At 43.8% G+C, this 24,753-nt stretch overlaps 1 protein-coding gene across 1 annotated transcript in view; it reads right to left on the bottom strand.

The window, feature by feature from the left end:
• The window catches only part of LOC115119311 (calcium-activated potassium channel subunit alpha-1a-like), a 374,301-nt gene that overhangs the window by 22,847 nt on the left and 326,701 nt on the right, over nucleotides 1-24,753 (bottom strand). Inside the window, exons 19-23 of the mRNA XM_065023097.1 lie at nucleotides 19,924-20,005; nucleotides 13,108-13,234; nucleotides 11,022-11,246; nucleotides 9,911-10,103; nucleotides 3,488-3,601 (exon numbers count right to left, since the gene is read on the bottom strand). Coding sequence (XP_064879169.1) covers nucleotides 3,488-3,601; nucleotides 9,911-10,103; nucleotides 11,022-11,246; nucleotides 13,108-13,234; nucleotides 19,924-20,005 — 741 coding nt within the window. The remainder of the gene's footprint in view (nucleotides 1-3,487; nucleotides 3,602-9,910; nucleotides 10,104-11,021; nucleotides 11,247-13,107; nucleotides 13,235-19,923; nucleotides 20,006-24,753) is intronic.

The raw sequence follows: 24,753 nt of genomic DNA, 5'->3' as shown, positions 1-24,753 counted from the left end.
TACATATGTAGTACTCAAGAACATAGAGAGAGAGAGAGAGGCAAAACAATGTTCATACAGCTTCCTGTCCCTGTGTCTCTCCCCGTCTCTGTCTGTGTCTCTCCCCTTCTCTGTCTGTGTCTCTCCCCTTCTCTGTCTGTGTCTCTGTCTGTGTCTCTCCCCGTCTCTGTCTCTCCCCGTCTCTGTCTGTGTCTCTCCCCGTCTCTGTCTGTGTCTCTCCCCGTCTCTGTCTGTGTCTCTCCCCGTCTCTGTCTGTGTCTCTCCCCGTCTCTGTCTGTGTCTCTCCCCGTCTCTGTCTGTGTCTCTCCCAGTCTCTGTCTGTGTCTCTGTCTGTGTCTCTCCCCGTCTCTGTCTGTTTCTCTCCCCGTCTCTGTCTGTGTCTCTCCCCGTCTCTGTCTGTGTCTCTCCCCGTCTCTGTCTGTGTCTCTCCCCATCTCTGTCTGTGTCTCCCCGTCTCTGTCTGTGTCTCTCCTCGTCTCTGTCTGTGTCTCTCCCCGTCTCTGTCTGTGTCTCCCCGTCTCTGTCTGTGTCTCCCCGTCTCTGTCTGTGTCTCTCCCCGTCTCTGTCTGTGTCAGAGGGGATAGAGTGGTGGGTCTCTAGTGCTTTAGTCAGAGGGGATAGAGTGGTGGGTCTCTAGTGCTTTAGTCAGAGGGGATAGAGTGGTGGGTCTCTAGTGCTGTAGTCAGAGAGGATAGAGTGGTGGGTCTCTAGTGCTGTAGTCAGAGAGGATAGAGTGGTGGGTCTCTAGTGATTTAGTCAGAGGGGATAGAGTGGTGGGTCTCTAGTGCATTAGTCAGAGGGGATAGAGTGGTGGGTCTCTAGTGCATTAGTCAGAGGGGATAGAGTGGTGGGTCTCTAGTGCTTTAGTCAGAGGGGATAGAGTGGTGGGTCTCTAGTGCTTTAGTCAGAGGGGATAGAGTGGTGGGTCTCTAGTGCATTAGTCAGAGAGGATAGAGTGGTGGGTCTCTAGTGCTTTAGTCAGAGGGGATAGAGTGGTGGGTCTCTAGTGCTTTAGTCAGAGGGGATAGAGTGGTGGGTCTCTAGTGCTTTAGTCAGAGAGGATAGAGTGGTGGGTCTCTAGTGCTTTAGTCAGAGGGGATAGAGTGGTGGGTCTCTAGTGCTTTAGTCAGAGAGAATAGAGTGGTGGGTCTCTAGTGCTTTAGTCAGAGGGGATAGAGTGGTGGGTCTCTAGTGCTTTAGTCAGAGAGGATAGAGTGGTGGGTCTCTAGTGCTTTAGTCAGAGGGGATAGAGTGGTGGGTCTCTAGTGCTTTAGTCAGAGGGGATAGAGTGGTGGGTCTCTAGCGCATTAGTCAGAGGGGATAGAGTGGTGGGTCTCTAGTGCTTTAGTCAGAGGGGATAGAGTGGTGGGTCTCTAGTGCATTAGTCAGAGAGGATAGAGTGGTGGGTCTCTAGCGCATTAGTCAGAGAGGATAGAGTGGTGGGTCTCTAGTGCTTTAGTCAGAGAGGATAGAGTGGTGGGTCTCTAGTGCTTTAGTCAGAGGGGATAGAGTGGTGGGTCTCTAGTGCTTTAGTCAGAGGGGATAGAGTGGTGGGTCTCTAGCGCATTAGTCAGAGGGGATAGAGTGGTGGGTCTCTAGTGCTTTAGTCAGAGGGGATAGAGTGGTGGGTCTCTAGTGCATTAGTCAGAGAGGATAGAGTGGTGGGTCTCTAGCGCATTAGTCAGAGAGGATAGAGTGGTGGGTCTCTAGTGCATTAGTCAGAGGGGATAGAGTGGTGGGTCTCTAGTGCTGTAGTCAGAGGGGATAGAGTGGTGGGTCTCTAGTGCTTTAGTCAGAGAGGATAGAGTGGTGGGTCTCTAGTGCTTTAGTCAGAGGGGATAGAGTGGTGGGTCTCTAGTGCTTTAGTCAGAGGGGATAGAGTGGTGGGTCTCTAGCGCATTAGTCAGAGGGGATAGAGTGGTGGGTCTCTAGCGCATTAGTCAGAGGGGATAGAGTGGTGGGTCTCTAGTGCTTTAGTCAGAGGGGATAGAGTGGTGGGTCTCTAGTGCTTTAGTCAGAGGGGATAGAGTGGTGGGTCTCTAGTGCTTTAGTCAGAGGGGATAGAGTGGTGGGTCTCTAGTGCTTTAGTCAGAGGGGATAGAGTGGTGGGTCTCTAGTGCTTTAGTCAGAGGGGATAGTGGTGGGTCTCTAGTGCTTTAGTCAGAGGGGATAGAGTGGTGGGTCTCTAGTGCTTTAGTCAGAGGGGATAGAGTGGTGGGTCTCTAGTGCATTAGTCAGAGGGGATAGAGTGGTGGGTCTCTAGTGCTTTAGTCAGAGAGGATAGAGTGGTGGGTCTCTAGTGCATTAGTCAGAGAGGATAGAGTGGTGGGTCTCTAGTGCTTTAGTCAGAGGGGATAGAGTGGTGGGTCTCTAGTGCTTTAGTCAGAGGGGATAGAGTGGTGGGTCTCTAGTGCATTAGTCAGAGAGGATAGAGTGGTGGGTCTCTAGCGCATTAGTCAGAGAGGATAGAGTGGTGGGTCTCTAGTGCATTAGTCAGAGGGGATAGAGTGGTGGGTCTCTAGTGCATTAGTCAGAGAGGATAGAGTGGTGGGTCTCTAGCGCATTAGTCAGAGAGGATAGAGTGGTGGGTCTCTAGTGCATTAGTCAGAGGGGATAGAGTGGTGGGTCTCTAGTGCTTTAGTCAGAGGGGATAGAGTGGTGGGTCTCTAGTGCATTAGTCAGAGATGATAGAGTGGTGGGTCTCTAGTGCATTAGTCAGAGAGGATAGAGTGGTGGGTCTCTAGTGCTTTAGTCAGAGGGGATAGTGGTTCTAGCGAACCTGGTCTCTAGTCATTTAGAATCCCTCAGAGACGTGAAATTTTCATGAGTCCCCTGGACCACAGAGAATATTAGAGAATATAGCCAGCACCATTGTTATTATTAAATGGACCCATTTTGCTACTGTGGCACTTTTTTTTAGCTTCCTCTCACTCTCATTTGACTCTCTCCCTCCCTCTCAATCAGGCAGTTAATGGACTAATGGTACATAGACAAAGTGAGTGTTCTGACTTTGTAATGAGACATCTCAGATAGAGCTTCCACAAAGAGAGGGACATTTGAAATGACCACAATTGCTCAGCTTTGCATTTAGCTCCACACAAATCTCAGGCCAAAGTCGCTAATCATTAGCATCAATATCTCGCTAAAATTAGTCATCACAGCCATAGAAAATTAAGAGTTTCGCCAACTACCCTCCACATTGGCACCAAACGTTCCACAACAACATTCAAACTTGCATTCTAACCAGAATGCAAAAGAATGTCCACCGAACTGTTGAAGGCAACATGGCGATCCTGAAGATGCTAAATCTCTAAGTCAGTTGGCCAAACTCTGTGTACAATTTCACAGTATTTCCCCAACAGGCAAAACTGGTATAAATAACATCACAACAACCAGAAAGTGGTTGAAATGACATAATATTGACATCCTATGGAGCTGTTTTCTCCCGCTATCATTAGTGAATGGTCAGCTGGTGTGTGTTTCTCACCTAGTTCAGTGATGATGGGGATGTTGGCGCCGGTGGTGACGGAGGCCTGGCGTGCTAAACCATGTACTGGACTGCTGTCTGGAGAGGACCGGTCCATTCCAGGAGGCGTGAAACCTACACAGAGCACAAAAAGAAAGACACACCAAACCATTGAAACGTACAGACACAGAGATACACACAAAACCATTGAAAACCTATAGACACAGAGAGATACACACAAAACCATTGAAAACCTATAGACACAGAGAGATACACACAAAACCATTGAAAACCTATAGACACAGAGAGATACACACAAAACCATTGAAACGTATAGATACAGAGATACACACAAAACCATTGAAACGTACAGGCACAGAGATACACACAAAACCATTGAAAACCTATAGACACAGAGAGATACACACAAAACCATTGAAAACCTATAGACACAGAGAGATACACACAAAACCATTGAAACGTACAGGCACAGAGATACAAACAAAACCGTTGAAACCTACAGACACAGAGATGTGTAATACAACACTGATTGCACATTAATAGCACACTGATCACACATTAATACCACAATGATCACACATTAATACCACACTGATTGCACATTAATAGCACACTGATCACACATTAATACCACAATGATCACACATTAATACCACAATGATCACACATTAATACCACACTGATCACACATTAATACCACACTGATCACACATCAATACCACACTGATCACACATTAATACCACACATTAATACAACACGGATCACACATTAATACAACACTGATCACACATTAATACCACACTGATCACACATTAATACCACAATGATCACACATTAATACCACAATGATCACACATTAATACCACACTGATCACACATTAATACAACACTGATCACACATTAATTCCACACTGATCACACATTAATACCACAATGATCACACATTAATAACACACTAATCACACATTAACACCACACATTAATACCACACTGATCACACATTAATACAACACTGATCACACATTAATACCACACTGATCACACATTAATACAACACTGATCACACATTAATACAACACTGATTACACACTAATACCACACATTAATACAACACTGATCACACACTAATACCACACTGATCACACATTAATACAACACTGATTACACACTAATACCACACTGATTGCACATTAATACCACACTGATCACACATTAATACCACACTGATCACACATTAATACAACACTGATCACACATTAATACCACACATTAATACAACACTGATCACACACTAATACCACACTGATCACACATTAATACAACACTGATCTCACATTAATACCACACTGATTGCACATTAATACCACACTGATCACACATTAATACCACACTGATTGCACATTAATACCACACTGATCACACATTAATACCACACTGATCACACATTAATACCACACTGATCACACATGAATACCACACTGATCACACATTAATACCACACTGATCTCACATTAATACAACACTGATCACACATTAATACAACACTGATCTCACATTAATACCACACTGATTGCACATTAATACCACACTGATCACACATTAATACCACACTGATTGCACATTAATACCACACTGATTGCACATTAATACCACACTGATCACACATTAATACCACACTGATCACACATCAATACCACACTGATCACACATCGATACCACACTAATCTCACATTAATACAACACTGATCTCACATTAATACCACACTGATCTCACATTAATACCACACTGATCACACATTAATGCCACACTGATCTCACATTAATACCACACTGATCACACATTAATACAACACTGATCTCACATTAATACCACACTGATCACACATTAACACCACACTGATCACACATTAACACCACACTAATCTCACATTAATACCACACTGATCACACATGAATACCATACTAATCTCACATTAATACCACACATTAATACCACACTGATCACACATGAATACCATACTAATCTCACATTAATACCACACATTAATACCACACTGATCACACATTAATAGCACACTGATCTCACATTAATACCACACTGATCACACATTAATACCACACTGATCTCACATTAATACCACACTGATCACACATTAATACCACACTGATCTCACATTAATACCACACTGATCACACATTAATACCACACTGATCACACATTAATAGCACACTGATCACACATTAATACCACACTGATCACACATTAATAGCACACTGATCACACATTAATAGCACACTGATCTCACATTAATACCACACTGATCTCACATTAATACCACACTAGCACACTGATCACACATTAATAGCACACTGATCACACATTAATAGCACACTGATCACACATTAATAGCACACTGATCTCACATTAATAGCACACTGATCACACATTAATACCACACTGATCACACATTAATACCACACTGATCACACATTAATACCACACTGATCTCACATTAATAGCACACTGATCACACATTAATAGCACACTGATCTCACATTAATACCACACTGATCTCACATTAATACCACACTGATCACACATTAATAGCACACTGATCACACATTAATAGCACACTGATCACACATTAATAGCACACTGATCTCACATTAATACCACACTGATCACACATTAATAGCACACTGATCACACATTAATAGCACACTGATCACACATTAATAGCACACTGATCTCACATTAATAGCACACTGATCACACATTAATACCACACTGATCACACATTAATACCACACTGATCACACATTAATACCACACTGATCTCACATTAATACCACACTGATCACACATTAATACCACACTGATCTCACATTAATACCACACTGATCACACATTAATACCACACTGATCTCACATTAATACCACACTGATCACACATTAATACCACACTGATCTCACATTAATAGCACACTGATCTCACATTAATAGCACACTGATCACATTAATACCACACTGATCTCACATTAATACCACACTGATCACACATTAATACCACACTGATCTCACATTAATACCACACTGATCACACATTAATACCACACTGATCTCACATTAATACCACACTGATCACACATTAATACCACACTGATCTCACATTAATACCACACTGATCACACATTAATACCACACTGATATCACAATAATATAATTTCACAAATCATTTACCACAGGTTTGGTGATTGAAAAGGTCATACATAATTTTGAGAAGAGAAAAACTCAACTATAATCGAGAACAACAATAAAACATTCAAATGAGAACACTAAGTTGATCGGACTATGTAATGCACAGTTAGTGTCTGTCACATGCCACTATTAGTTGGTTACACTACACTATTCAGCAAAAGCTGCTGGGCTAACTGAGAATGAAAAGATGTGAAGAGGGGAGGGACGGGGTGATGGTAAAATGATGCAGGCGCTTCCTAAAAATGTCAATATAGATATTGTGCTTTTAGGGGTCATCTGAGAGACATATTTAGCATTCACATCCTTCCATCAACCTGCCTGCCTTCCATAAATGTTATATGTGCTTCATGTTGTTACCATAAAATTGGCGAAGTGGATCCTGAAAACCTTTTATCAGGAAAATAGAGGTGCGATTCCCGACCATGAAATACAAAAGGGGCGAGTGACAAGGGCATGAATTCCCATGACTTCACATTTTTGCATTTCCTTAAAGTGACAAGTAAACACCTTAAATCAGTAATGCTAGATGCATAATGCATTACCTGTATTGTGACATCCATCATTTAGTGCCGACTAAAGCAAAACCCACCTTATAGTTTTACAGTACAGCAGTGACAAAACATAATGCATGATGGGAATATATTCAGGTCACAAAGTTTCAGGGGGGGGGTCATTTTCTGGCAGGGATCTTTTCATCCTCCTCACCATAGAGAACACACCAGTTCTGCATTCATCACAAACTTAAGGCTGAACTGAAAAATCCACACCCTTGTTACGCCAGTTAAGGACACTGGGAAGAGGCAAGGTTTGACAATCTGGAGCAGTCAGACTGGAAGCTCACTCAGAGTACGCTTCATATCTATAAAATAGGACATTTATATCTCTAGAGAGTGACAACTGGGTTTTTGAATATTGCCTGTAAAAAACATTATTTTTCCACTATCAGTGTAAACAAGCAGTCCAGTATCTAATTGTGAAAGTACTCTGACAATAGATACAGGGAAGTTTTTCAAACGTGTAAAAATCAGTTGGGCGACAAAGTTAAATAAAGAAAAGGGGAGAGTTGTACACAGATCATTGATTATCAGTCAGATAGTATATACTGTATGAGTGGATTCATTATAATGGTTTGAATGCATTTGGTAAAAAATCTTCTAGAACTTACAAACAAGAGGGGAATAGATTTTCTCACAAAATAAAATGTTTTACGGCTCTCTGTCACAGAGAAGCAAATGCAAGGGTGTGTGAATGTGTGTGTGTGTGTATATTTGTGTATGTGTGTGTGTGTGTGTGTGTGTATATTTGTGTATGTGTGTGTGTGCGCATCTGATATGGAACCCCACCTCCACCCCTCTCAGGCCCCAGGCACAACTTAGCTCTGCGGTCTACAGACTACATCCTACCGTAGACCTCGGCCATGTGAACGTCTCCCCAGCAATACATCTCCTTACTTATTAATGTGCACCTTGTTTACATTTCACACCCCACATCTGAATAGATTTTCTGAGAGGAAGGAATCCACAGAGCAAAACACTATTAAATAGTACCCCTGTGTGTGTTTCAAGTTTTATTACTTGTATCACTTCATACTCGTCGCCAAACCCACTGGCTCCAGGTCATCTATAAGTCTCTGCTAGGTAAAGCTCTGCCTTATCTCAGCTCACTGGTCACCATAGCAGCACCCACCCGTAGCAGGCGCTCCAGCAGGAATATTTCACTGGTTACCCCCAATGCCAACTCCTCCTTTGGCCGCCATTCATTCCAGTTCTCTGCTGCCAATGACTGGAACGAATTGCAAAAATCACTGAAGCTAGAGACTTATATCTCCCTCACTAACTTTAAGCATCAGCTGTCAGAGCAGCTTACCGATCATTGCACCTGTACATAGCCCATCTGTAAATAGCCCACCCAACTATCTCATCCCCATGTAATTTTTTTCTCCTTTGCACCCCAGTATCTCTACTTGCACATTCATCTTCTGCGCATCTATGACTCTAGTGTTTAACTGCTAAATTCTAATAATTTCAACACTATGGACCATTTATTGCCTTACCTCCCTAATCTTACCTCATCGACATACACTGTATATAGACTTTTCTATTGTGTTATTGACTGTACGTTTGTTTATTCCGTGTGTAATTCTGTGTTGGTTGTCTCGCACTGCTTTGCTCTATCTTGGCCAGGTCACAGTTGGAAATGAGAACTGGCCTACCTGGTTAAATAAAGGTGAAATAAAATAAAAATGTAAAAAGTATGCGTGTGTGTGTGTGTGTGTGTGTGTGCGTGCGTGCATGTGTGTGTAGGTGGGATCTTGAATCTAAATATTTATCAGTGGAATGGGTACAGATGATGTAAGACGCAATCATTGATAACAATAGGCTTCAACCAGTATGACAGAGGATATAATGTCTGTGAATACATGGGGACCTCAGATTCAGTCTATTCATTGTGGAGCTGAGCCAGCACATCACTCACTCAGACCAGGAGAAATAACTGCATTGACCTTCTCCTAAACCATGGTGCTTGGCATGTTTTCTTAGATGTCGGTTGGTCTATCATAAGATTCAGTCCCTCCGGGTTTTTATGGTCACATTTTTTTTTACAAAATCACTTTCACCTAAAACGGCCCAGTCAAGCCAAGCGTCAACAAACCTTTTCCCCCGTCAGCGCATTTGCGTGACAAACATTGCAAATGGCCAAACAAAATGTCAGAGCAAAATCAGGCATTTCTGCCTACAAATATGCACGGGGGATCCTGGAGGGACTGATTAGTAGATGAATGCAGGAGATCCAGGATGGAATGTCATGAACAACAGCTGAAGAAGGCTGTCTGGTGATTGGCTGGTTAAAAATGACAAGACTGGATGGGACATGAGGCTTATCTGTTTTTCTGAATGCATCAGCAATCTGTTCCAATCAGTCTGCCAGAAACCAGAGGGGTTAGTATAAACAGGCACCACATCAGGGACAGACACAATCGCAACAGGGGTGGGGAGTCACATCCTTAAAATATATTATTTGGGAGGTTGAACACCACTTTCCATGTTTATTTACCATGATGAAAAAAATCACTGATTTAAGTGGTAGAACACTACATCCTCTCCCCCCCGCAGCCAGAACAGTACAGAACAGTCTATCATCTTGTAGGCCAGTCAGTCCTTACCTTGGGAGTTAGCCTGCAAGAGCCCGATGCTGTCGTCAAACTGCATAGACTTTATGTTGAGCGACGCCAGAATGCATTCCTTATCCTGCAGCGAGGCATCGTCGATATTGTTCTGATTGGCCGACAGTATCACGCACATGTCGCAGAGGTTGATGTTGACAGCCCTTAAATCTGCACGGCTTAATGGCGTACCCTTCAGGAGCGGTGAAGAAAAGAGACGGACAGAGAGAGAGAGAGGAGAGAGGGAGAAGAGGGGAGAGGAAACAAATGACAGACTAAGTGAGGGGAGCTTTGGGAGATTAGATAACAAGTATTGCAGTTTTGCAGCGGTGACATTCAGCCGATCTAACTGGGCACTGGGGAATCAGAGACGTGGACTAATCTAAAGGGTAGTAGACGCTGAAGGCTAACAGGCCTGGTTTCTTAGGGCTCTCTGCTACTTAGTCAAGCCAGCGTTAACGAGCTCTCAAGCAGGCAGCCATGCCAGAGTTTCACATTTCAGATGACCAGGGAGGGCAGCTGCAGTGCATTGTAACTTCATATGAATAGGCAGACTTTGTCACTGGTGTGAATGGATGGAAGATTGAATTCAGGACCCAGTTGTGGAATTGACAGGAACAGCCACAACACCACCAACAACAACCACAACTAATCACAAAGAAATCCACTATATCACTAACTAAAGCTATACTTCTATTACTGCTAGGCCATCACTGTAAATAACAAGTTCTTAACTGACTTGCCTAGTTGAGGAGAGCCAAGTCTAGGACAAAAAGGCTTCTCAAGCCATAAGCCATAAGACTCCTGAACAGGTAATCAAATGGTTACCCGGACTATTTGAATTAAGAACATAGAAGTCACCTGAGATAAGAACATAGAAGTCACCTGAGATAAGAACATAGAAGTCAACAGTGTCAAAATTACAACAATGTGTCTTTTTCCGGATCAGAGGTATTGTACAGCCGGGTTTGGTATTCAATTCTGGAGCGTTGTTACACTGGTCTACTCACAGACAGTACGGATGGTATGATATGATTTTGCATTGTAAGTGCATGATGTTGTCGGTTGTATAACTTTGACTCGTAACAGTAGGTATTACAGTGGTACTCACAGGTAGTATGGAGACCTTGGGGAAGTTGTGTAGGGTTTCCCACTCTCTCCTCAGGTACTCCAGCGAGCCCACAAACACTATGGGCTTCAGCTCGTGATAATGGAAGTTGCTGGCTCTCAAAGGCATCACCAAGTTTCGCAGCCCCACTAGAGCGGACGTGACATCTCCAAATATACAGACCACTACATGGCCGCTCAACACCGTCATGGATGCCTCACTCCGGGTCTGAGCAGGGAGAGAGAGAGGGGCGAGAGTGGTGAGAAACATGGAGACAGAAATAGAGAGAACGAATAATGGGGCGAGAGAAAGAAAGAAAGAGAGAAAGAAAGAAAGAAAGAAAGAGGGAACAAACACATAGCACTGTCAGAAAACAGAGAGAAGCAGAGTGCTGATGAGAAACCCTGCAGTCCCACCCTTTGAGGTGTTAGGCTCAAGGTGAACCCGGCACAGGTCAATGCAGTTGAAACTCTAAATGGTTAAGGAGTAAGGTGTATAAAATTGCTTTCAAAGCCATGCTTGTGGTGGTTCTATACTATGACCCAGTACATAGAAAACAGTCGACTCACCTTGGAACAACAGAGGCATTGAGAGAAATGTGGGTATACATTATTAGTATGTGGTTGTTACTGCTATGTGAGGGAAACCGTTTCTTTAGAGCCTACCAAACCTCAACAATCATTTATTCTCGGACCAATCAGTGCAAATACTAACTGGCCAACTCCATAATAATATTCCTCAGCCTACACAGCTAAAAACAGTGTGCACATGTACATGATTTAGAAAAGTCTAGTATCTTTGTATTTATTATGGATCCCCATTAGCTGCTACCATGGCAACAGCTACTCTTCCTGGGTTCCAGCAACATTTAGGCAGTTATATACAATTTAAAATATTACATGACATTACATTTCATAACACTTTTCACAGCACATTAAGTGTGTTCCCTCAGGCCACTACTCTACTACCACATATCTACAATACAAAATCCATGTGTGTGTGTATCATCAAACTGAAAATCCCCTTCGGAGTCACACGTACTGTAGAACAACACCTACCACATCTGTTGATGGATAGGTACTGTAGAACAACACCTACCACATCTGTTGATGGATAGGTACTGTAGAACAACACCTACCACATCTGTTGATGGATAGGTACTGTAGAACAACACCTACCACATCTGTTGATGGATAGGTACTGTAGAACAACACCTACCACATCTGTTGATGGATAGGTACTGTAGAACAACACCTACCACATCTGTTGATGGATAGGTACTGTAGAACAACACCTACCACATCTGTTGATGGATAGGTACTGTAGAACAATACCTACCACATCTGTTGATGGATAGGTACTGTAGAACAACACCTACCATATCTGTTGATGGATAGGTACTGTAGAACAACACCAACCACACCTGTTGATGGATAGGTACTGTAGAACAACACCTACCACATCTGTTGATGGATAGGTACTGTAGAACCACACCTACCACATCTGTTGATGGATAGGTACTGTAGAACAACACCTACCATATCTGTTGATGGATAGGTACTGTAGAACAACACCTACCACATCTGTTGATGGATAGGTACTGTAGAACCACACCTACCACATCTGTTGATGGATAGGTACTGTAGAACAACACCTACCACATCTGTTGATGGATAGGTACTGTAGAACAACATCTACCACATCTGTTGATGGATAGGTACTGTAGAACAACACCTACCACATCTGTTGATGGATAGGTACTGTAGAACAACACCTACCACATCTGTTGATGGATAGGTACTGTAGAACAACACCTACCACATCTGTTGATGGATAGGTACTGTAGAACAACATCTACCACATCTGTTGATGGATAGGTACTGTATCCCTACACTGGATGTTAATAACCATGGTTCAACTCAGTTTACTCTGTGGGACAACATGTGGCTATTTTCCTCAAGAAATCAAATCTGCTTCATGCTTTGTTTGCTTGACATGCTACTTCTGGGTGTGGCAATACTGATGTCATGACAACCCTACAATACCGGTGTCATGACAATCCTACAGGGAGACGTAGATGACCACTCACCAGGATGACCTTCTCGATCTCTTTAGACGGACACCAGTGAAACATTCCTGTGGAGTCATACTGCTTCAAGTTCATGTCCATGTTCTCCATCTGCTCGTTCCCAGGGATTAGTAGAGGGTCATGCCTGCTGAGGGGACATGACACAACAACCAACAGTATGAGCTGGGGACCACCATGGTCAAGTTGATGCTATTTGCTTTTTATGTCTTATTATTACCTAGGTTTGGTTGAAACCGAGAACTAATCACTCAATATCATGTCCTTCTCTAACCCTAGATGCCACAGCTACCCAGTCATCAGAAAGTTTTTGAAGGATATTGGTAGCAGCATTGGGGACAGAGCAAGGCCTGAGTGTCCACTATGTCACCGCTGACAAAGAGAATGTAGCGCCAGTTTACGGCTTTTAGCCCCACCCCCTTGCTCACCACACTGCCAACAGTAAAAGCTCCAACAGGACTTTAAATATTTCAGGAATTTGAACCAATCCCATGTTGCTTTCCCAACTGATGCCCATGAATGATTTATCATCAGCATGCCACCTGCAAACTGGCTGCGGCACAGCGACGCACCGCTGAGTGTTCTCAGCTGTAATGTTAACACTAACCATGGAAGAGCGGAGTGAAGCTTCTTCTCCTTATCAGACAGGGTGGTCCCATTCTGATTACATGTAAAAAGTAGGATTTGAAATTCTACCACGCAAATTTCTATACTATCCCATAATTAATACACCTGTTTAGACTAATGTTAGTGCTGGGCCAGAACAAATGTGCACCCCATAGGGGTCCCCCAAGATTGAGAAGCACGGAATCAGAGTGTTTGAGCTGAGAGCCAGGGGCCGGACTACAAAGGTTTCCCTCTGATGTCGACCATGGGTCTACAGGGAATTCGCTCCCTCTGTCTGTATCACCTCAGAAACCCTTAATCTGGGGTCACACGATGCAACTGTCACGCAATCATTTCATAACTTTTCTGATACACAAAACAACTCAACACGCAACAGCCAATCAAATTGAAGCTGCTTTAGTCATATCATTCCATATGGGATGAGAATTCTAAACTCATCTAATGCCTTCTGCTGCATTAAAACGTGATTTCACAAATGATTTTTTCATCCAAACATTTGGTTATTGATTGAGGATCGATTTAGACTAAATGTTGGCTGTACAATTTAGCTAGCTAGCCAAAATGAAATTGCCAGCACTGTTCTAATCAAACTAACAATGAGCTAACCACGCTAGCAATGAACTAAGCTAACAACGAACTAGCTAGCTAACATCAATGGAGTTCATGTTGAACAATTTCAGTTGAAACTGGTAAGAGAGAGGTCTGGGTTCACTTAAGAAATACATTTATTGACTGCCAAAGCATGTACATTAACCTTTACTAGCCCTGATGCCAATATCTAATTATACAGCACTGACAGCTGTGTTGACATGACAACTGGGCCGGAGTTCAGAACCTTCGAATGGATCATGTGCTAAAAGCATTCATTTTGATTGGCTGTTACTTGCAACTACTTGCACAAAGTTGAAATAAAGTAGCAACTCAGTTGGAAGTTGCATGAATGCTTGCTGTAACACCAGCCTTACATGTTCACAAAGCTATTGTCTGCATCATTGCCCTATGTTATTGAAAGTAAGTAAGAACCCTTAGGATATCCTGAAAACTTGTTTTGTTTTTTACTGTATTTTGTGTTCAAAACATGCACATTTATCGAAGACTTATGACACTAACAAATTAAAGAGCAGGGTAAGAAATGGCTTCATACAGCATCTTTGTGTTTCTTTTTGAGGGTGACATTGGCGTAACGTGTGAGAAAACATCATGAGTGTTTGACATATAGCACATCTCCTTCCATCACGCTCTCTCTGTTCCATCACAAGTGGCACTCTGTGTGACAAGTCTCTCTGATGCTCCTACATTTGGCATTCATTTCATTGCAAGAAATATCACATCAAAAAATGTGTAAATTAGTTCCATTCCTCTCTCTCTTTGTGTCTCTCTCTCTGTCTCTCCATCTCTGTCTGTATCTCCCTCCCCCTCTCTCTCCCTCCATCCCTCTCTCCATCCCTCTCTGTCTGTATGGAGATAGATTAAATCAGTTGGTGCAGGTGTTAATAACTCTGACAGCGTTTAGTGCTTTTACACCCTGGCTGAATATCTCATTCTGAGCCGCGTGTTGCGCCACTCTCCACAAGTCCCTGTCACTTCAATCAGAGCATGCGGGGGCTGACTGGTGCAGGCAGGCAGGCAGGCACCTCCTCCTCCACTGTCAAAGATGGCTATCTTTCACACAACTGTCAGCGGTGACTGTTGTCTTCCTGTTTTCTCTCCTCCCTTCTCCTCTCCTCTCCCTCTCCTCCTACCCTATTTCCTCTCCTCTCCTCTCTCTCCCCTATTTCCTCTCCTCTCCTCTCTCTCCCCTATTTCCTCTCATCTCCTCTCTCTCCCCCTCTCATCTCCTCTCTCTCATTTCCTCTCTCTCTCTCTCCTATTTCCTCTCATCTCCTCTCTCTCCCTATTTCATCTCCTCTCCTCTCTCTCCCCTATTTCCTCTCCTCTCCTCTCTCTCCCCTATTTCCTCTCATCTCCTCCTCTCCCCTATTTCCTCTCCTCTCCTCTCTCTCCCCTATTTCCTCTCCTCTCCTCTCTCTCCCCTATTTCCTCTCCTCTCCTCTCTCTCCCCTATTTCCTCTCATCTCCTCCTCTCCTCTCCTCTCATCTCCTCCCCTCCCCTATTTACTCTCATCTCCTCTCTCTCCCCTATTTCCTCTCATCTCCTCTCTCTCCTCCTCTCCCCTATTTCCTCATCTCCTCTATTTCCTCTCTCTCCCCTATTTCCTCTCCTCTCTCTCCCCCTCTCCCTTATTTCCTCTCCTCTCTCTCCCGCATTTCCTCTCTCTCCTCTATTTCCTCTCCTCTCTCTCCTCTTCTAATCTCCTCCTCTCCTTTCCATTCCTCACCTCTATTTTTCTCTCCTTTGCTCCTCCCCTCTCCCCTTCTCTCTCTCTTTCCTCTACCCTAGAACCAATCAGGCGAACTGAGGGTTAACAGACGTGACATTTGTGTCCGCCACACCACGCCCAGGGGACATACGTGTGACGTCCTGAGTATAGCACAAATAGTCTCCTTACCCATCAAAAGGGTTAGAATGGTGTTAATTCCCGGACAGGAGCATGCCGTTCACGCGTGGAACAGAACGCTACGATGGTTATGGCGAACACAGCTCGTTCGCTCAATGACATGTCAGATTGGCGGATTGGGAAATTACTTTGTATTTACACAGGCTGAGCCGGCTCCCAGACTAACCGTTTCAGATATCAGATATCTAGCCAGTACAAAAACATATTTTGTAGAATATTAAACAAAACATTTAAATCAGCTAGAAAATCAACATGGTATCAAAAGAGAATTTACTGTGCATTGTAATATATTTGCATTTAATTGCCTTGCCTAAAGAAAAGGCCTATAGTTTCTGCCAAGTAAATTGTGGGTGAACCCAAACTGTACAATAAAGTAACCTAGGCAATAAAAGACAGCCCATAACAAAGGAGAATTTGCCCTCTTTCTCTCCCTCCCCTGTCTCTCCCTCTCTATACCCCCACTCCCTCTCCAACCGTCCCTCTCCAACCATCCCTCTCCAACCGTCCCTCTCCAACCGTCCCTCAGTGTATATTTCAAACATAGTTATTCCAGTGCATCGCTCAGCAGTCACTAGCTTGGGATGGGTATGCTCCCCCAATCCCTCTCCAGCAGGCTATGAAGGCAGCCTCTCGCTTTGAAAGTTCTCCCCATCATGCAAACTGACAAAAACATGCTTTTCAAAAACCCACAGCCAATCTGTTGATCATTATTTATTTACAGAGGCCTTCAGGCAGCAAGTCCTGTAAAAACCAGACTTGATATGGTATACACTCTCTCTCTCTCTCTGCTGTGTTTTTCCCCCTCCTTCCTTGTAGAGTAAAGTATCCCTACGGCTACCTCAAACAATCACTTTTCATTGTGCATAAAATACACCTTGTAAAGCGTAAGTATTTAATATATATGGTATCATATATTGACAGGGGCTGTGGGGAGAGGAAGGGGCTGTGGTCGGCGCTGGGTAATTTGATGTTTTGCTGAGGGCTATGACTTGAAAAAGCCTACACCTAGAACAGAGGACCTGTCATCCGCAGCCCCAAGAGCCAGCCGAATACACAAGCACCCCTAAAGCAGAGAAACTTTGACACCGCTTTGAAGCATTTTCAAAACCAAGTAAATAACTCCTAAGAATTATTATCACTGTGAGATCAAAGCGGAGATGCAAATATTACACGGCAAATGGGGACCATCTCCTCAGCAGAGGAGAGAATGAGAGAGAGAGAAAAAATAAGGTTTTGTTAAGAAACAAAAACTAGCAGCCGTCTAAACTAGCAGCCGTCTAAACTAGCAGCCGTCTAAACTAGCAGCCATCTTAACTAGCAGCCATCTTAACTAGCAGCCGTCTAAACTAGCATCCGTCTAAACTAGCAGCCGTCTTAACTAGCAGCCGTCTAAACTAGCAGCCGTCTTAACTAGCAGACGTCTAAACTAGCAGCCATCTTAACTAGCAGCCATCTAAACTAGCAGCCATCTCAACTAGCAGCCATCTAAACTAGCAGCCATCTTAACTAGCAGCCATCTTAACTAGCAGTTATCTAAACTAGCAGACATCTTAACGAGCAGCCATCTAAACTAGCAGCCATCTTAACTAGCAGCCATCTTAACTGGCAGCCATCTTAACTAGCAGCCATCTAAACTAGCAGCCATCTTAACTAGCAGCCATCTAAACTAGCAGCCATCTAAACTAGCAGCCATCTAAACTAGCAGCCATCTTAACTAGCAGTTATCTAAACTAGCAGCCATCTTAACTAGCAGTTATCTGGAAGTGTGCCAGTTGTTCTTTCTTTTGTGGAGGTTTGCTCTTTTTAAACAAGGGCATCTCCAACGCTGCTCTCTTTGCAGACGAGACTGAAGGATAAGACTATGTGTTGGGCTAATGGTTGGGCGTGTGTTTGAGGGCTCGTTTAATTGCTTGTTGTGTTGAGAACTGAGGGTTAGCCTAACATGTACAGCAGACAAGCTGTACATACAATCATACAGAGCACTTCTGTTGGCTGCTGTTCAAAGATGCCCTAATGGGACCTGAGTAACAACCAGCTCTACCATACAAAGCCCACCAAAGGATTCCATTGAGTTTTGCAGAGAACATACAGTACACAGAAAATTATCCTATAAACCAAAATACAATTTTTAAATTAACAGTACCATCTTTCTAGTACTTTGTGTATCTGACTCATTGATATTGATTACTGCATCGTTGGGTTTAGAGCTAGCAAGAAAGGCATTTCACTGAACTTGTGCACATGACATTTAAACTTGAAACTATGAGAAAATTAGGTAACCTTGATTGTGAGAAGAAATTTGCAAACATAATTATAGAACCTTTAATTAATGTTTTTGTTTTTTTAAGGATCGAATTGAACAACAACCAAATGGATACATTGTCATGCTTGTTTTCTTTTTCATGATAGTTTAAAAATCTTGTTCTGATTTTTTTTTACAATTTGAAGACAATAGCTTTTTTCTAAAGCTAATATTAGTTCATGTGGAAATATATGCTCTTCAGCGCCAAATACTTTGTGACTCACATGACAGCACCATTAGGAGATTGTATATTTATACAGTAAGATACAGGTCTCTAACAATCACTCTCATTTAAAAGGAAGTGGATCTATGCTGTGAGTGACCATGTTTTCACCCATCTTCACCACTGTGAAGTGGTTTTCACCCCCCCCACACACACTCTATCTCTGCATTTTTCGTGCCGTCATGTTCCTACCAACGTCTCTCTCCTTTCGCACAAAAACCCCCTTTCATCTTTCAAAGTCAATTAACGGCAATTTAATTCCAGAGGACAGGAGAAAAGGAAGGTAATATTGCAAATTCATTTTTGATTGCGATAATACATCTCACATATGGCCTTAAGTAGCAGAAACAGTAGTCACAGGGGTCCCACAATAGATCCCACTGCCCCGGGGCAGAGGAACCACGGGGAGGACTCTGATTGGTTGCTGGTGTCGTTAGTGCCAGCGTTGTTTAAGGACTACATGTGGGCGGGAGGGGTCGGAGGGGGGATGAAGGGGGATGAAGGCAGGGTGGTGGGGTGACAGATGATACTTTAAAGCCATTTTTCCCCCCAAACAGCTACCCCCCCTCACACAGACTGTCTTTCATGACAGGAATATTTCAGCTCTGTCATTACCCAGTGTCTGACAGCATGCCAGCCTAAACATCCCAGCTGTCCTCTCCTCTTCTGACTCTCACTTTGTTCTCCCTCTCCTCTGCTCGGCTCCCTTGCTTCTTCGCTCCCTCCTCCAACCATCCCACCACCACCATCTAACCCTCCCTCCTCCAACCATCCCACCACCACCATCTAACCCTCCCTCCTCCAACCATCCCACCACCACCATCTAACCCTCCCTCCTCCAACCATCCCACCACCACCATCTAACCCTCCCTCCTCCAACCATCCCACCACCACCATCTAACCCTCCCTCCTCCAACCATCCCACCACCACCATCTAACCCTCCCTCCTCCAACCATCCCACCACCACCATCTAACCCTCTCTCCTTCTCCACCCCTCACTTGAACTTTCTTACTCTCCTCCTTATTCGATCGCCCCTTCCTCACTCCCACCAACCATTCATCTCCCTTTCTCTCTCCTACTCCTCCCTCTCACCCTCTCTCACTTCCTTTCTATCTTTCTGTTTGAAGCATCAAATCAATATCTTACCTCATCATGTTGGGTGAGTTTCGCATGCCTCCGTTCCGCTGCTTTTTTTTGGGCGACAGAGTTGACGGGTGCTCGTCTTCAACTGCAAACACATGCAAAGAGTGTCAGGCTATGGACAGACGGGGAGGTTAATGTGAGCTGGAACTGACACGTCAAAGAACACCAAAGCCAACACTCAATAAATCAGCTGTCGCAAAAAAAACTAAACACAGACAACAACAAAAAACTCATAAAACAACATGTCATAATCAGACAGAAGACTGACAGAAAGAGAACACCTTAGTTATTACGGGGACAAAGGTCCATTTGAGAAAAGAAAAACCACCTAGTAAGACTTGACATCTGCTTACTCCGCCAAAACCCAATTTTGGTTCGGTTCCTCTGGACTGGGTTCTATATAGTGGTACTGGATCACTTTAGCTCTGGTATCTCTCTTTAGATCCAGTCAAGACTGCATGTGGTTGGACCTCTAGCAGTCTGCATCAGTGTGCCCATGCTTCCCTAGGTCAGCCAATACGGGCCATGTGACTAGGACGGACTGTCATTGTCAACAGCGTATCATGGACAGAATCAATGACAGAGATAAAGAGAGAGAGAGAGAGAGAGAGAGAGAGAGAGAGAGAGAGAGAGAGAAAGACATAGAGAGAGACAGAGAGAGAGGATGGTTCTGTGCAGTTTGGTTGTTTTGAATGGATGACTAATGAGGGTGACACTCACCCCATCATTCCTGCTCTAGCTATGGATAGGGTTTCAAAATTCCAGTAACTTTGCCAAAATTACAAGATTTTCCGGAGGGAATAAGTCAGGAGGGAATAAGAAGGAAACCCGGAATACTCCTACCAATTTTAGGAAAGTTACCGGAATTTTGCAACCCTAGCTACAGAGCACAATGGCTCTTCTACAGGTCTAACTTAAGCTCCATGCCACAAGCACTCAGCCAATCAGGACTGCACGAGCATCCCAGAGTAGACAATCACATGCACAACCAGTACTCCAAACGGGAAATTATTGAGTAGCCTAGCATTAGCCTAGCATTAGCATTATGGCTAGTTTTCTGCACACACTACCTACCAGTAGCTAGATGAAGCTCAAAATAACCCTTTAAAATAGCTGAAATATACTATATGACAAAATAATTGGGGTTGATGCATTAATAATCAATATAAGAAGTATTAAATACATTCAAACAATAAACTTGCTGAGCACAGCGTTAAAAGGAACATTACAAAAAAATGATTCTCCATATTCATGATCTCCAGCACCATCCCAACATCAACATAGGTGAAAATGGAGCGTTTCTATGTGTTGTAGTAAAACAGATAGAGGATGACAAGTGTTTACGATGACATCAGCATTGTGTGATTTTAACCAATCATGAAAAAGGAAAGGGGGATACATAGTCAGTTGTACAACTGATTGCATTTAACTGAAATGTATTTTCCGCATTTAATCCAAACTCTCCGAATCAGAGAGGTGTGGGGGGCCTTATTCGATATTAACGTCATCGGTGCCCAGGGAACAGTGGGTTAACTGTCAGGGGCAGAACGACAGATTTGTACCTTGTCAGCTCTGGGATTCGATCCAGCAACCTTTCGGTTACTGGCTCAACGCTCCTATCCGCCATTGCCTACTAATTGGTTGATGATGTCATTGGAAACACTTTTTTACTGCAAAACATAGAAACACTTCATTTTCACGTTTGCTGATGTTGGGGTGGTGCTGGAGATGATGAATATGAAGTTGAACAATTGTGACATTTCCCATTAAATGAATCTTGTACTACAGTCAGGCAGCACTCTGAAGTTTTAGATTAGCTTGATTTGATAGACGTTCATTTTCCTGTCAGCTACTCCTCACTCTGCAGGAGATTAAAACTTTTCTCTGAACCAGACACAGACAGAAGACTAAGAGAAAAACCCAGCTAGAGATTAGTCCAGGCCCAGTAACCTACTGAAGACTTTCAGTTTAGCTAAGACCAGACTTTTCTACTGTCTGTCTGTGAGTTCCAAAGGCTTTCAGAGTCAGACAGGGCACCCAGGCACTTTTCTTATTCACTCCACATTCTCCACAGCACACAAATGCCAAAGCCACTTCAAACCCTGTATTAGTGCATTGATTAGAAATCAATACTACAGCATGATATTAATGCAAATCAATGTAGCGTAGCTGCAAGCGCTGACTGCTCCGAGCACCAAGGACATTTCATTACCGTCTGAGCATCCCTTCTAGACTGTCACCTAATTGCACTAATAAAATATAAAAATGCGGCTTTGCCCCCTAATAAAATGCCATTCTCTGACATTTCCGCTCTGCAAATGTGGATGTCCTGAATAGCTAATATCACAAGAAAGCGCTTTCCACTTTACAGCCACATCGCTCTCTAGTCTAATCCACTTTGTGAAAATATCACAGAATAAAATATTATTTCCTGTTGTTCTATGTTAGTAGAAACATCCAGTCTCATATCTCTGGGCCTAGCCAGTCTCATATCTCTGGGCCTAGCCAGTCTCATATCTCTGGGCCTAGCCAGGCTCATATCTCTGGGCCTAGCCAGTCTCATATCTCTGGGCCTAGCCAGTCTCATATCTCTGGGCCTAGCCAGGCTCATATCTCTGGGCCTAGCCAGGCTCATATCTCTGGACCTAGCCAGTCTCATATATCTGGGCCTAGCCAGTCTCATATCTCTGGGCCTAGCCTGTCTCATATCTCTGGGCCTAGCCAGTCTCATATCTCTGGGCCTAGCCAGGCTCATATCTCTGGACCTAGCCAGTCTCATATATCTGGGCCTAGCCAGTCTCATATCTCTGGGCCTAGCCAGTCTCATATCTCTGGGCCTAGCCAGTCTCATATCCTTGGCCGTGTAATCAATCAGTTCTGTTAAAAGCTGGTGGGATTTACACACAACAACGACACTAATTTAGATCACCAACAATGAAAGAACATGTTCTGCACTGCAGCCATGGAGATCACAGCTTGTATGTGACTGTTACTCTACCAATGACATTACAATACTTTGAAAACTAAACTGATTTCTACACAACAGTCTCTCTGAGATTGATATAGCAGACTGTTGTTGTCAATGATCAGGGCAGCAATATTGTCACATCATCACTCAAATGTAATTTAAATCAAATAAAAACTACTCAAACTTCTCAAGGCATCTATTCAAATGCAATAAAACAGTAAGGACTTCATGGGCTAAGGACTACATGTGATCTATCACTAAGCCAGGTAGTAGAAAGTCATCTACTGGTCCTATTCCATAGCTTGGCAGCCACACACACAGCACTGGGTGTTGCATTGCTGAGCGCATGAGAGCTGCTTCCATGCAAAGCAGTAGCAGTGGTGAATGTGGTATTTACAACTAGCAGCAGCTAGGAGCAGTTCAGTGAAGGCAGGCGACGGACGCAGTGTGACAGGACAGTACAGGGTGTTAAGAACTGACAGGGACTGATGCATCTTGCCAAGGGGGGCAACCTACAGGCCCTGCTGCTGCTGTGGTCGTGCAGCGCTGCGTTACTGGGGTGGTAGCGGTATTTCACCGGCAGGCTGCGGGCCCGGTTCAGCCTGCTCTGTTCGGCCAGGGCCCGGCCCGTCCCGTCCCCCCTGCTGGGGCCGGAGATACTGAAGCGGAGCCCCCCATGGGGCCCAAGACCCAGCCCCACCCTCGGAGGAAGCAGGCTTCCTTTACGGTTATTAACGAGGAGTACGGCGGGGTCCGCGTCCCGGGGGGCCAGGGGGTCCTTGTGGCGGGAGGGGCGAGGCGGTGCTTGGGGGTGAATGGCGTTAGACGTGATGCAGGAGGAGGGCGTGGTGCAGTTGGAGATTTTAATTGATGGGTTTTGTAAAGACGATCTAACTTCATCCTTTACTGTCAAACAATGGAGAATAAACAGAGTGAGGCAGAAAGGCTGGAGAGACGGAGGTTGCTAGATAGAAAGACAATGGTTTTTACTTTATAATTTATCTTGTGCTGGGAAATATTAAATTGTGTGTTAAAAAAGCTATTTGTTATTATATTCAGCAGGCCAAACATTTTAGGATAAATGTTACATTTCTGCTTTAAAAAAAACATGTACAGTAAACATGCTCATCCGTAGTTATAAACACTGAGACAAAATAAATCCTTATTAAAACAATGTTATATAAATTATTAATAATTTCTCCTGCATCACTAAATATTTAAATAAGAAAAATGTATGTGACTTTCATTGTTGGACAATTTCTTTCTTGAAACCAGTCATTTTCTCGGTAATTAACGATGACACCTAAATATGACATTTATTTTTTTCATTCCTAATAAACAATAAAAATAAGCTTTTCCCTCCCTTGCTCCGTTGTGCTACAGTGGCATTTTAGAACACAGCAGTAACACAGTCTGTGTGTAAATACCCAGGCAAATCAAGTTCAAAACCTCTCCACAGTGGAACCTCATCTCTACCACAATGTATGGTATTACATATTACGGTAAAGTAGGTTGTTTGGTTGCTGTGTGTGTTGTGGTTTGTGTGTGTGTCGTGGTTTTGGCCGGTCCCCCCCCCCCCCCGGAGCACTAAACAGAGGTTTATCCCAGCTGTCAGCTGCCTCCTTGATTTACAGAGCATCACCGATAGCTCCTGGATTCATCTGTCCCTTGTCAAACACGCGCAGTGTTCGAGCGCACTCACACACCCTGGCAGGTCCACTGTGCACTCAGAACAGCCCAGACGGCAACTGTCCCTACCAGAAATGCTTATGATTAGATGGGGCCATCACGCATGCAAGCCCCCATCAGGGTCCTATGCAAATCACAGAGAGGACGGGACAGCGGAGAGGATACTGTTGTTTGTT

This window comes from Oncorhynchus nerka, linkage group LG10, assembly GCF_034236695.1.
Source record: "Oncorhynchus nerka isolate Pitt River linkage group LG10, Oner_Uvic_2.0, whole genome shotgun sequence".
Taxonomy (NCBI): Eukaryota; Metazoa; Chordata; class Actinopteri; order Salmoniformes; family Salmonidae; genus Oncorhynchus; species Oncorhynchus nerka.
The sequence above is the reverse complement of the archived record's forward strand: the minus strand, read 5'-3'. Positions and strand labels throughout refer to the sequence as shown.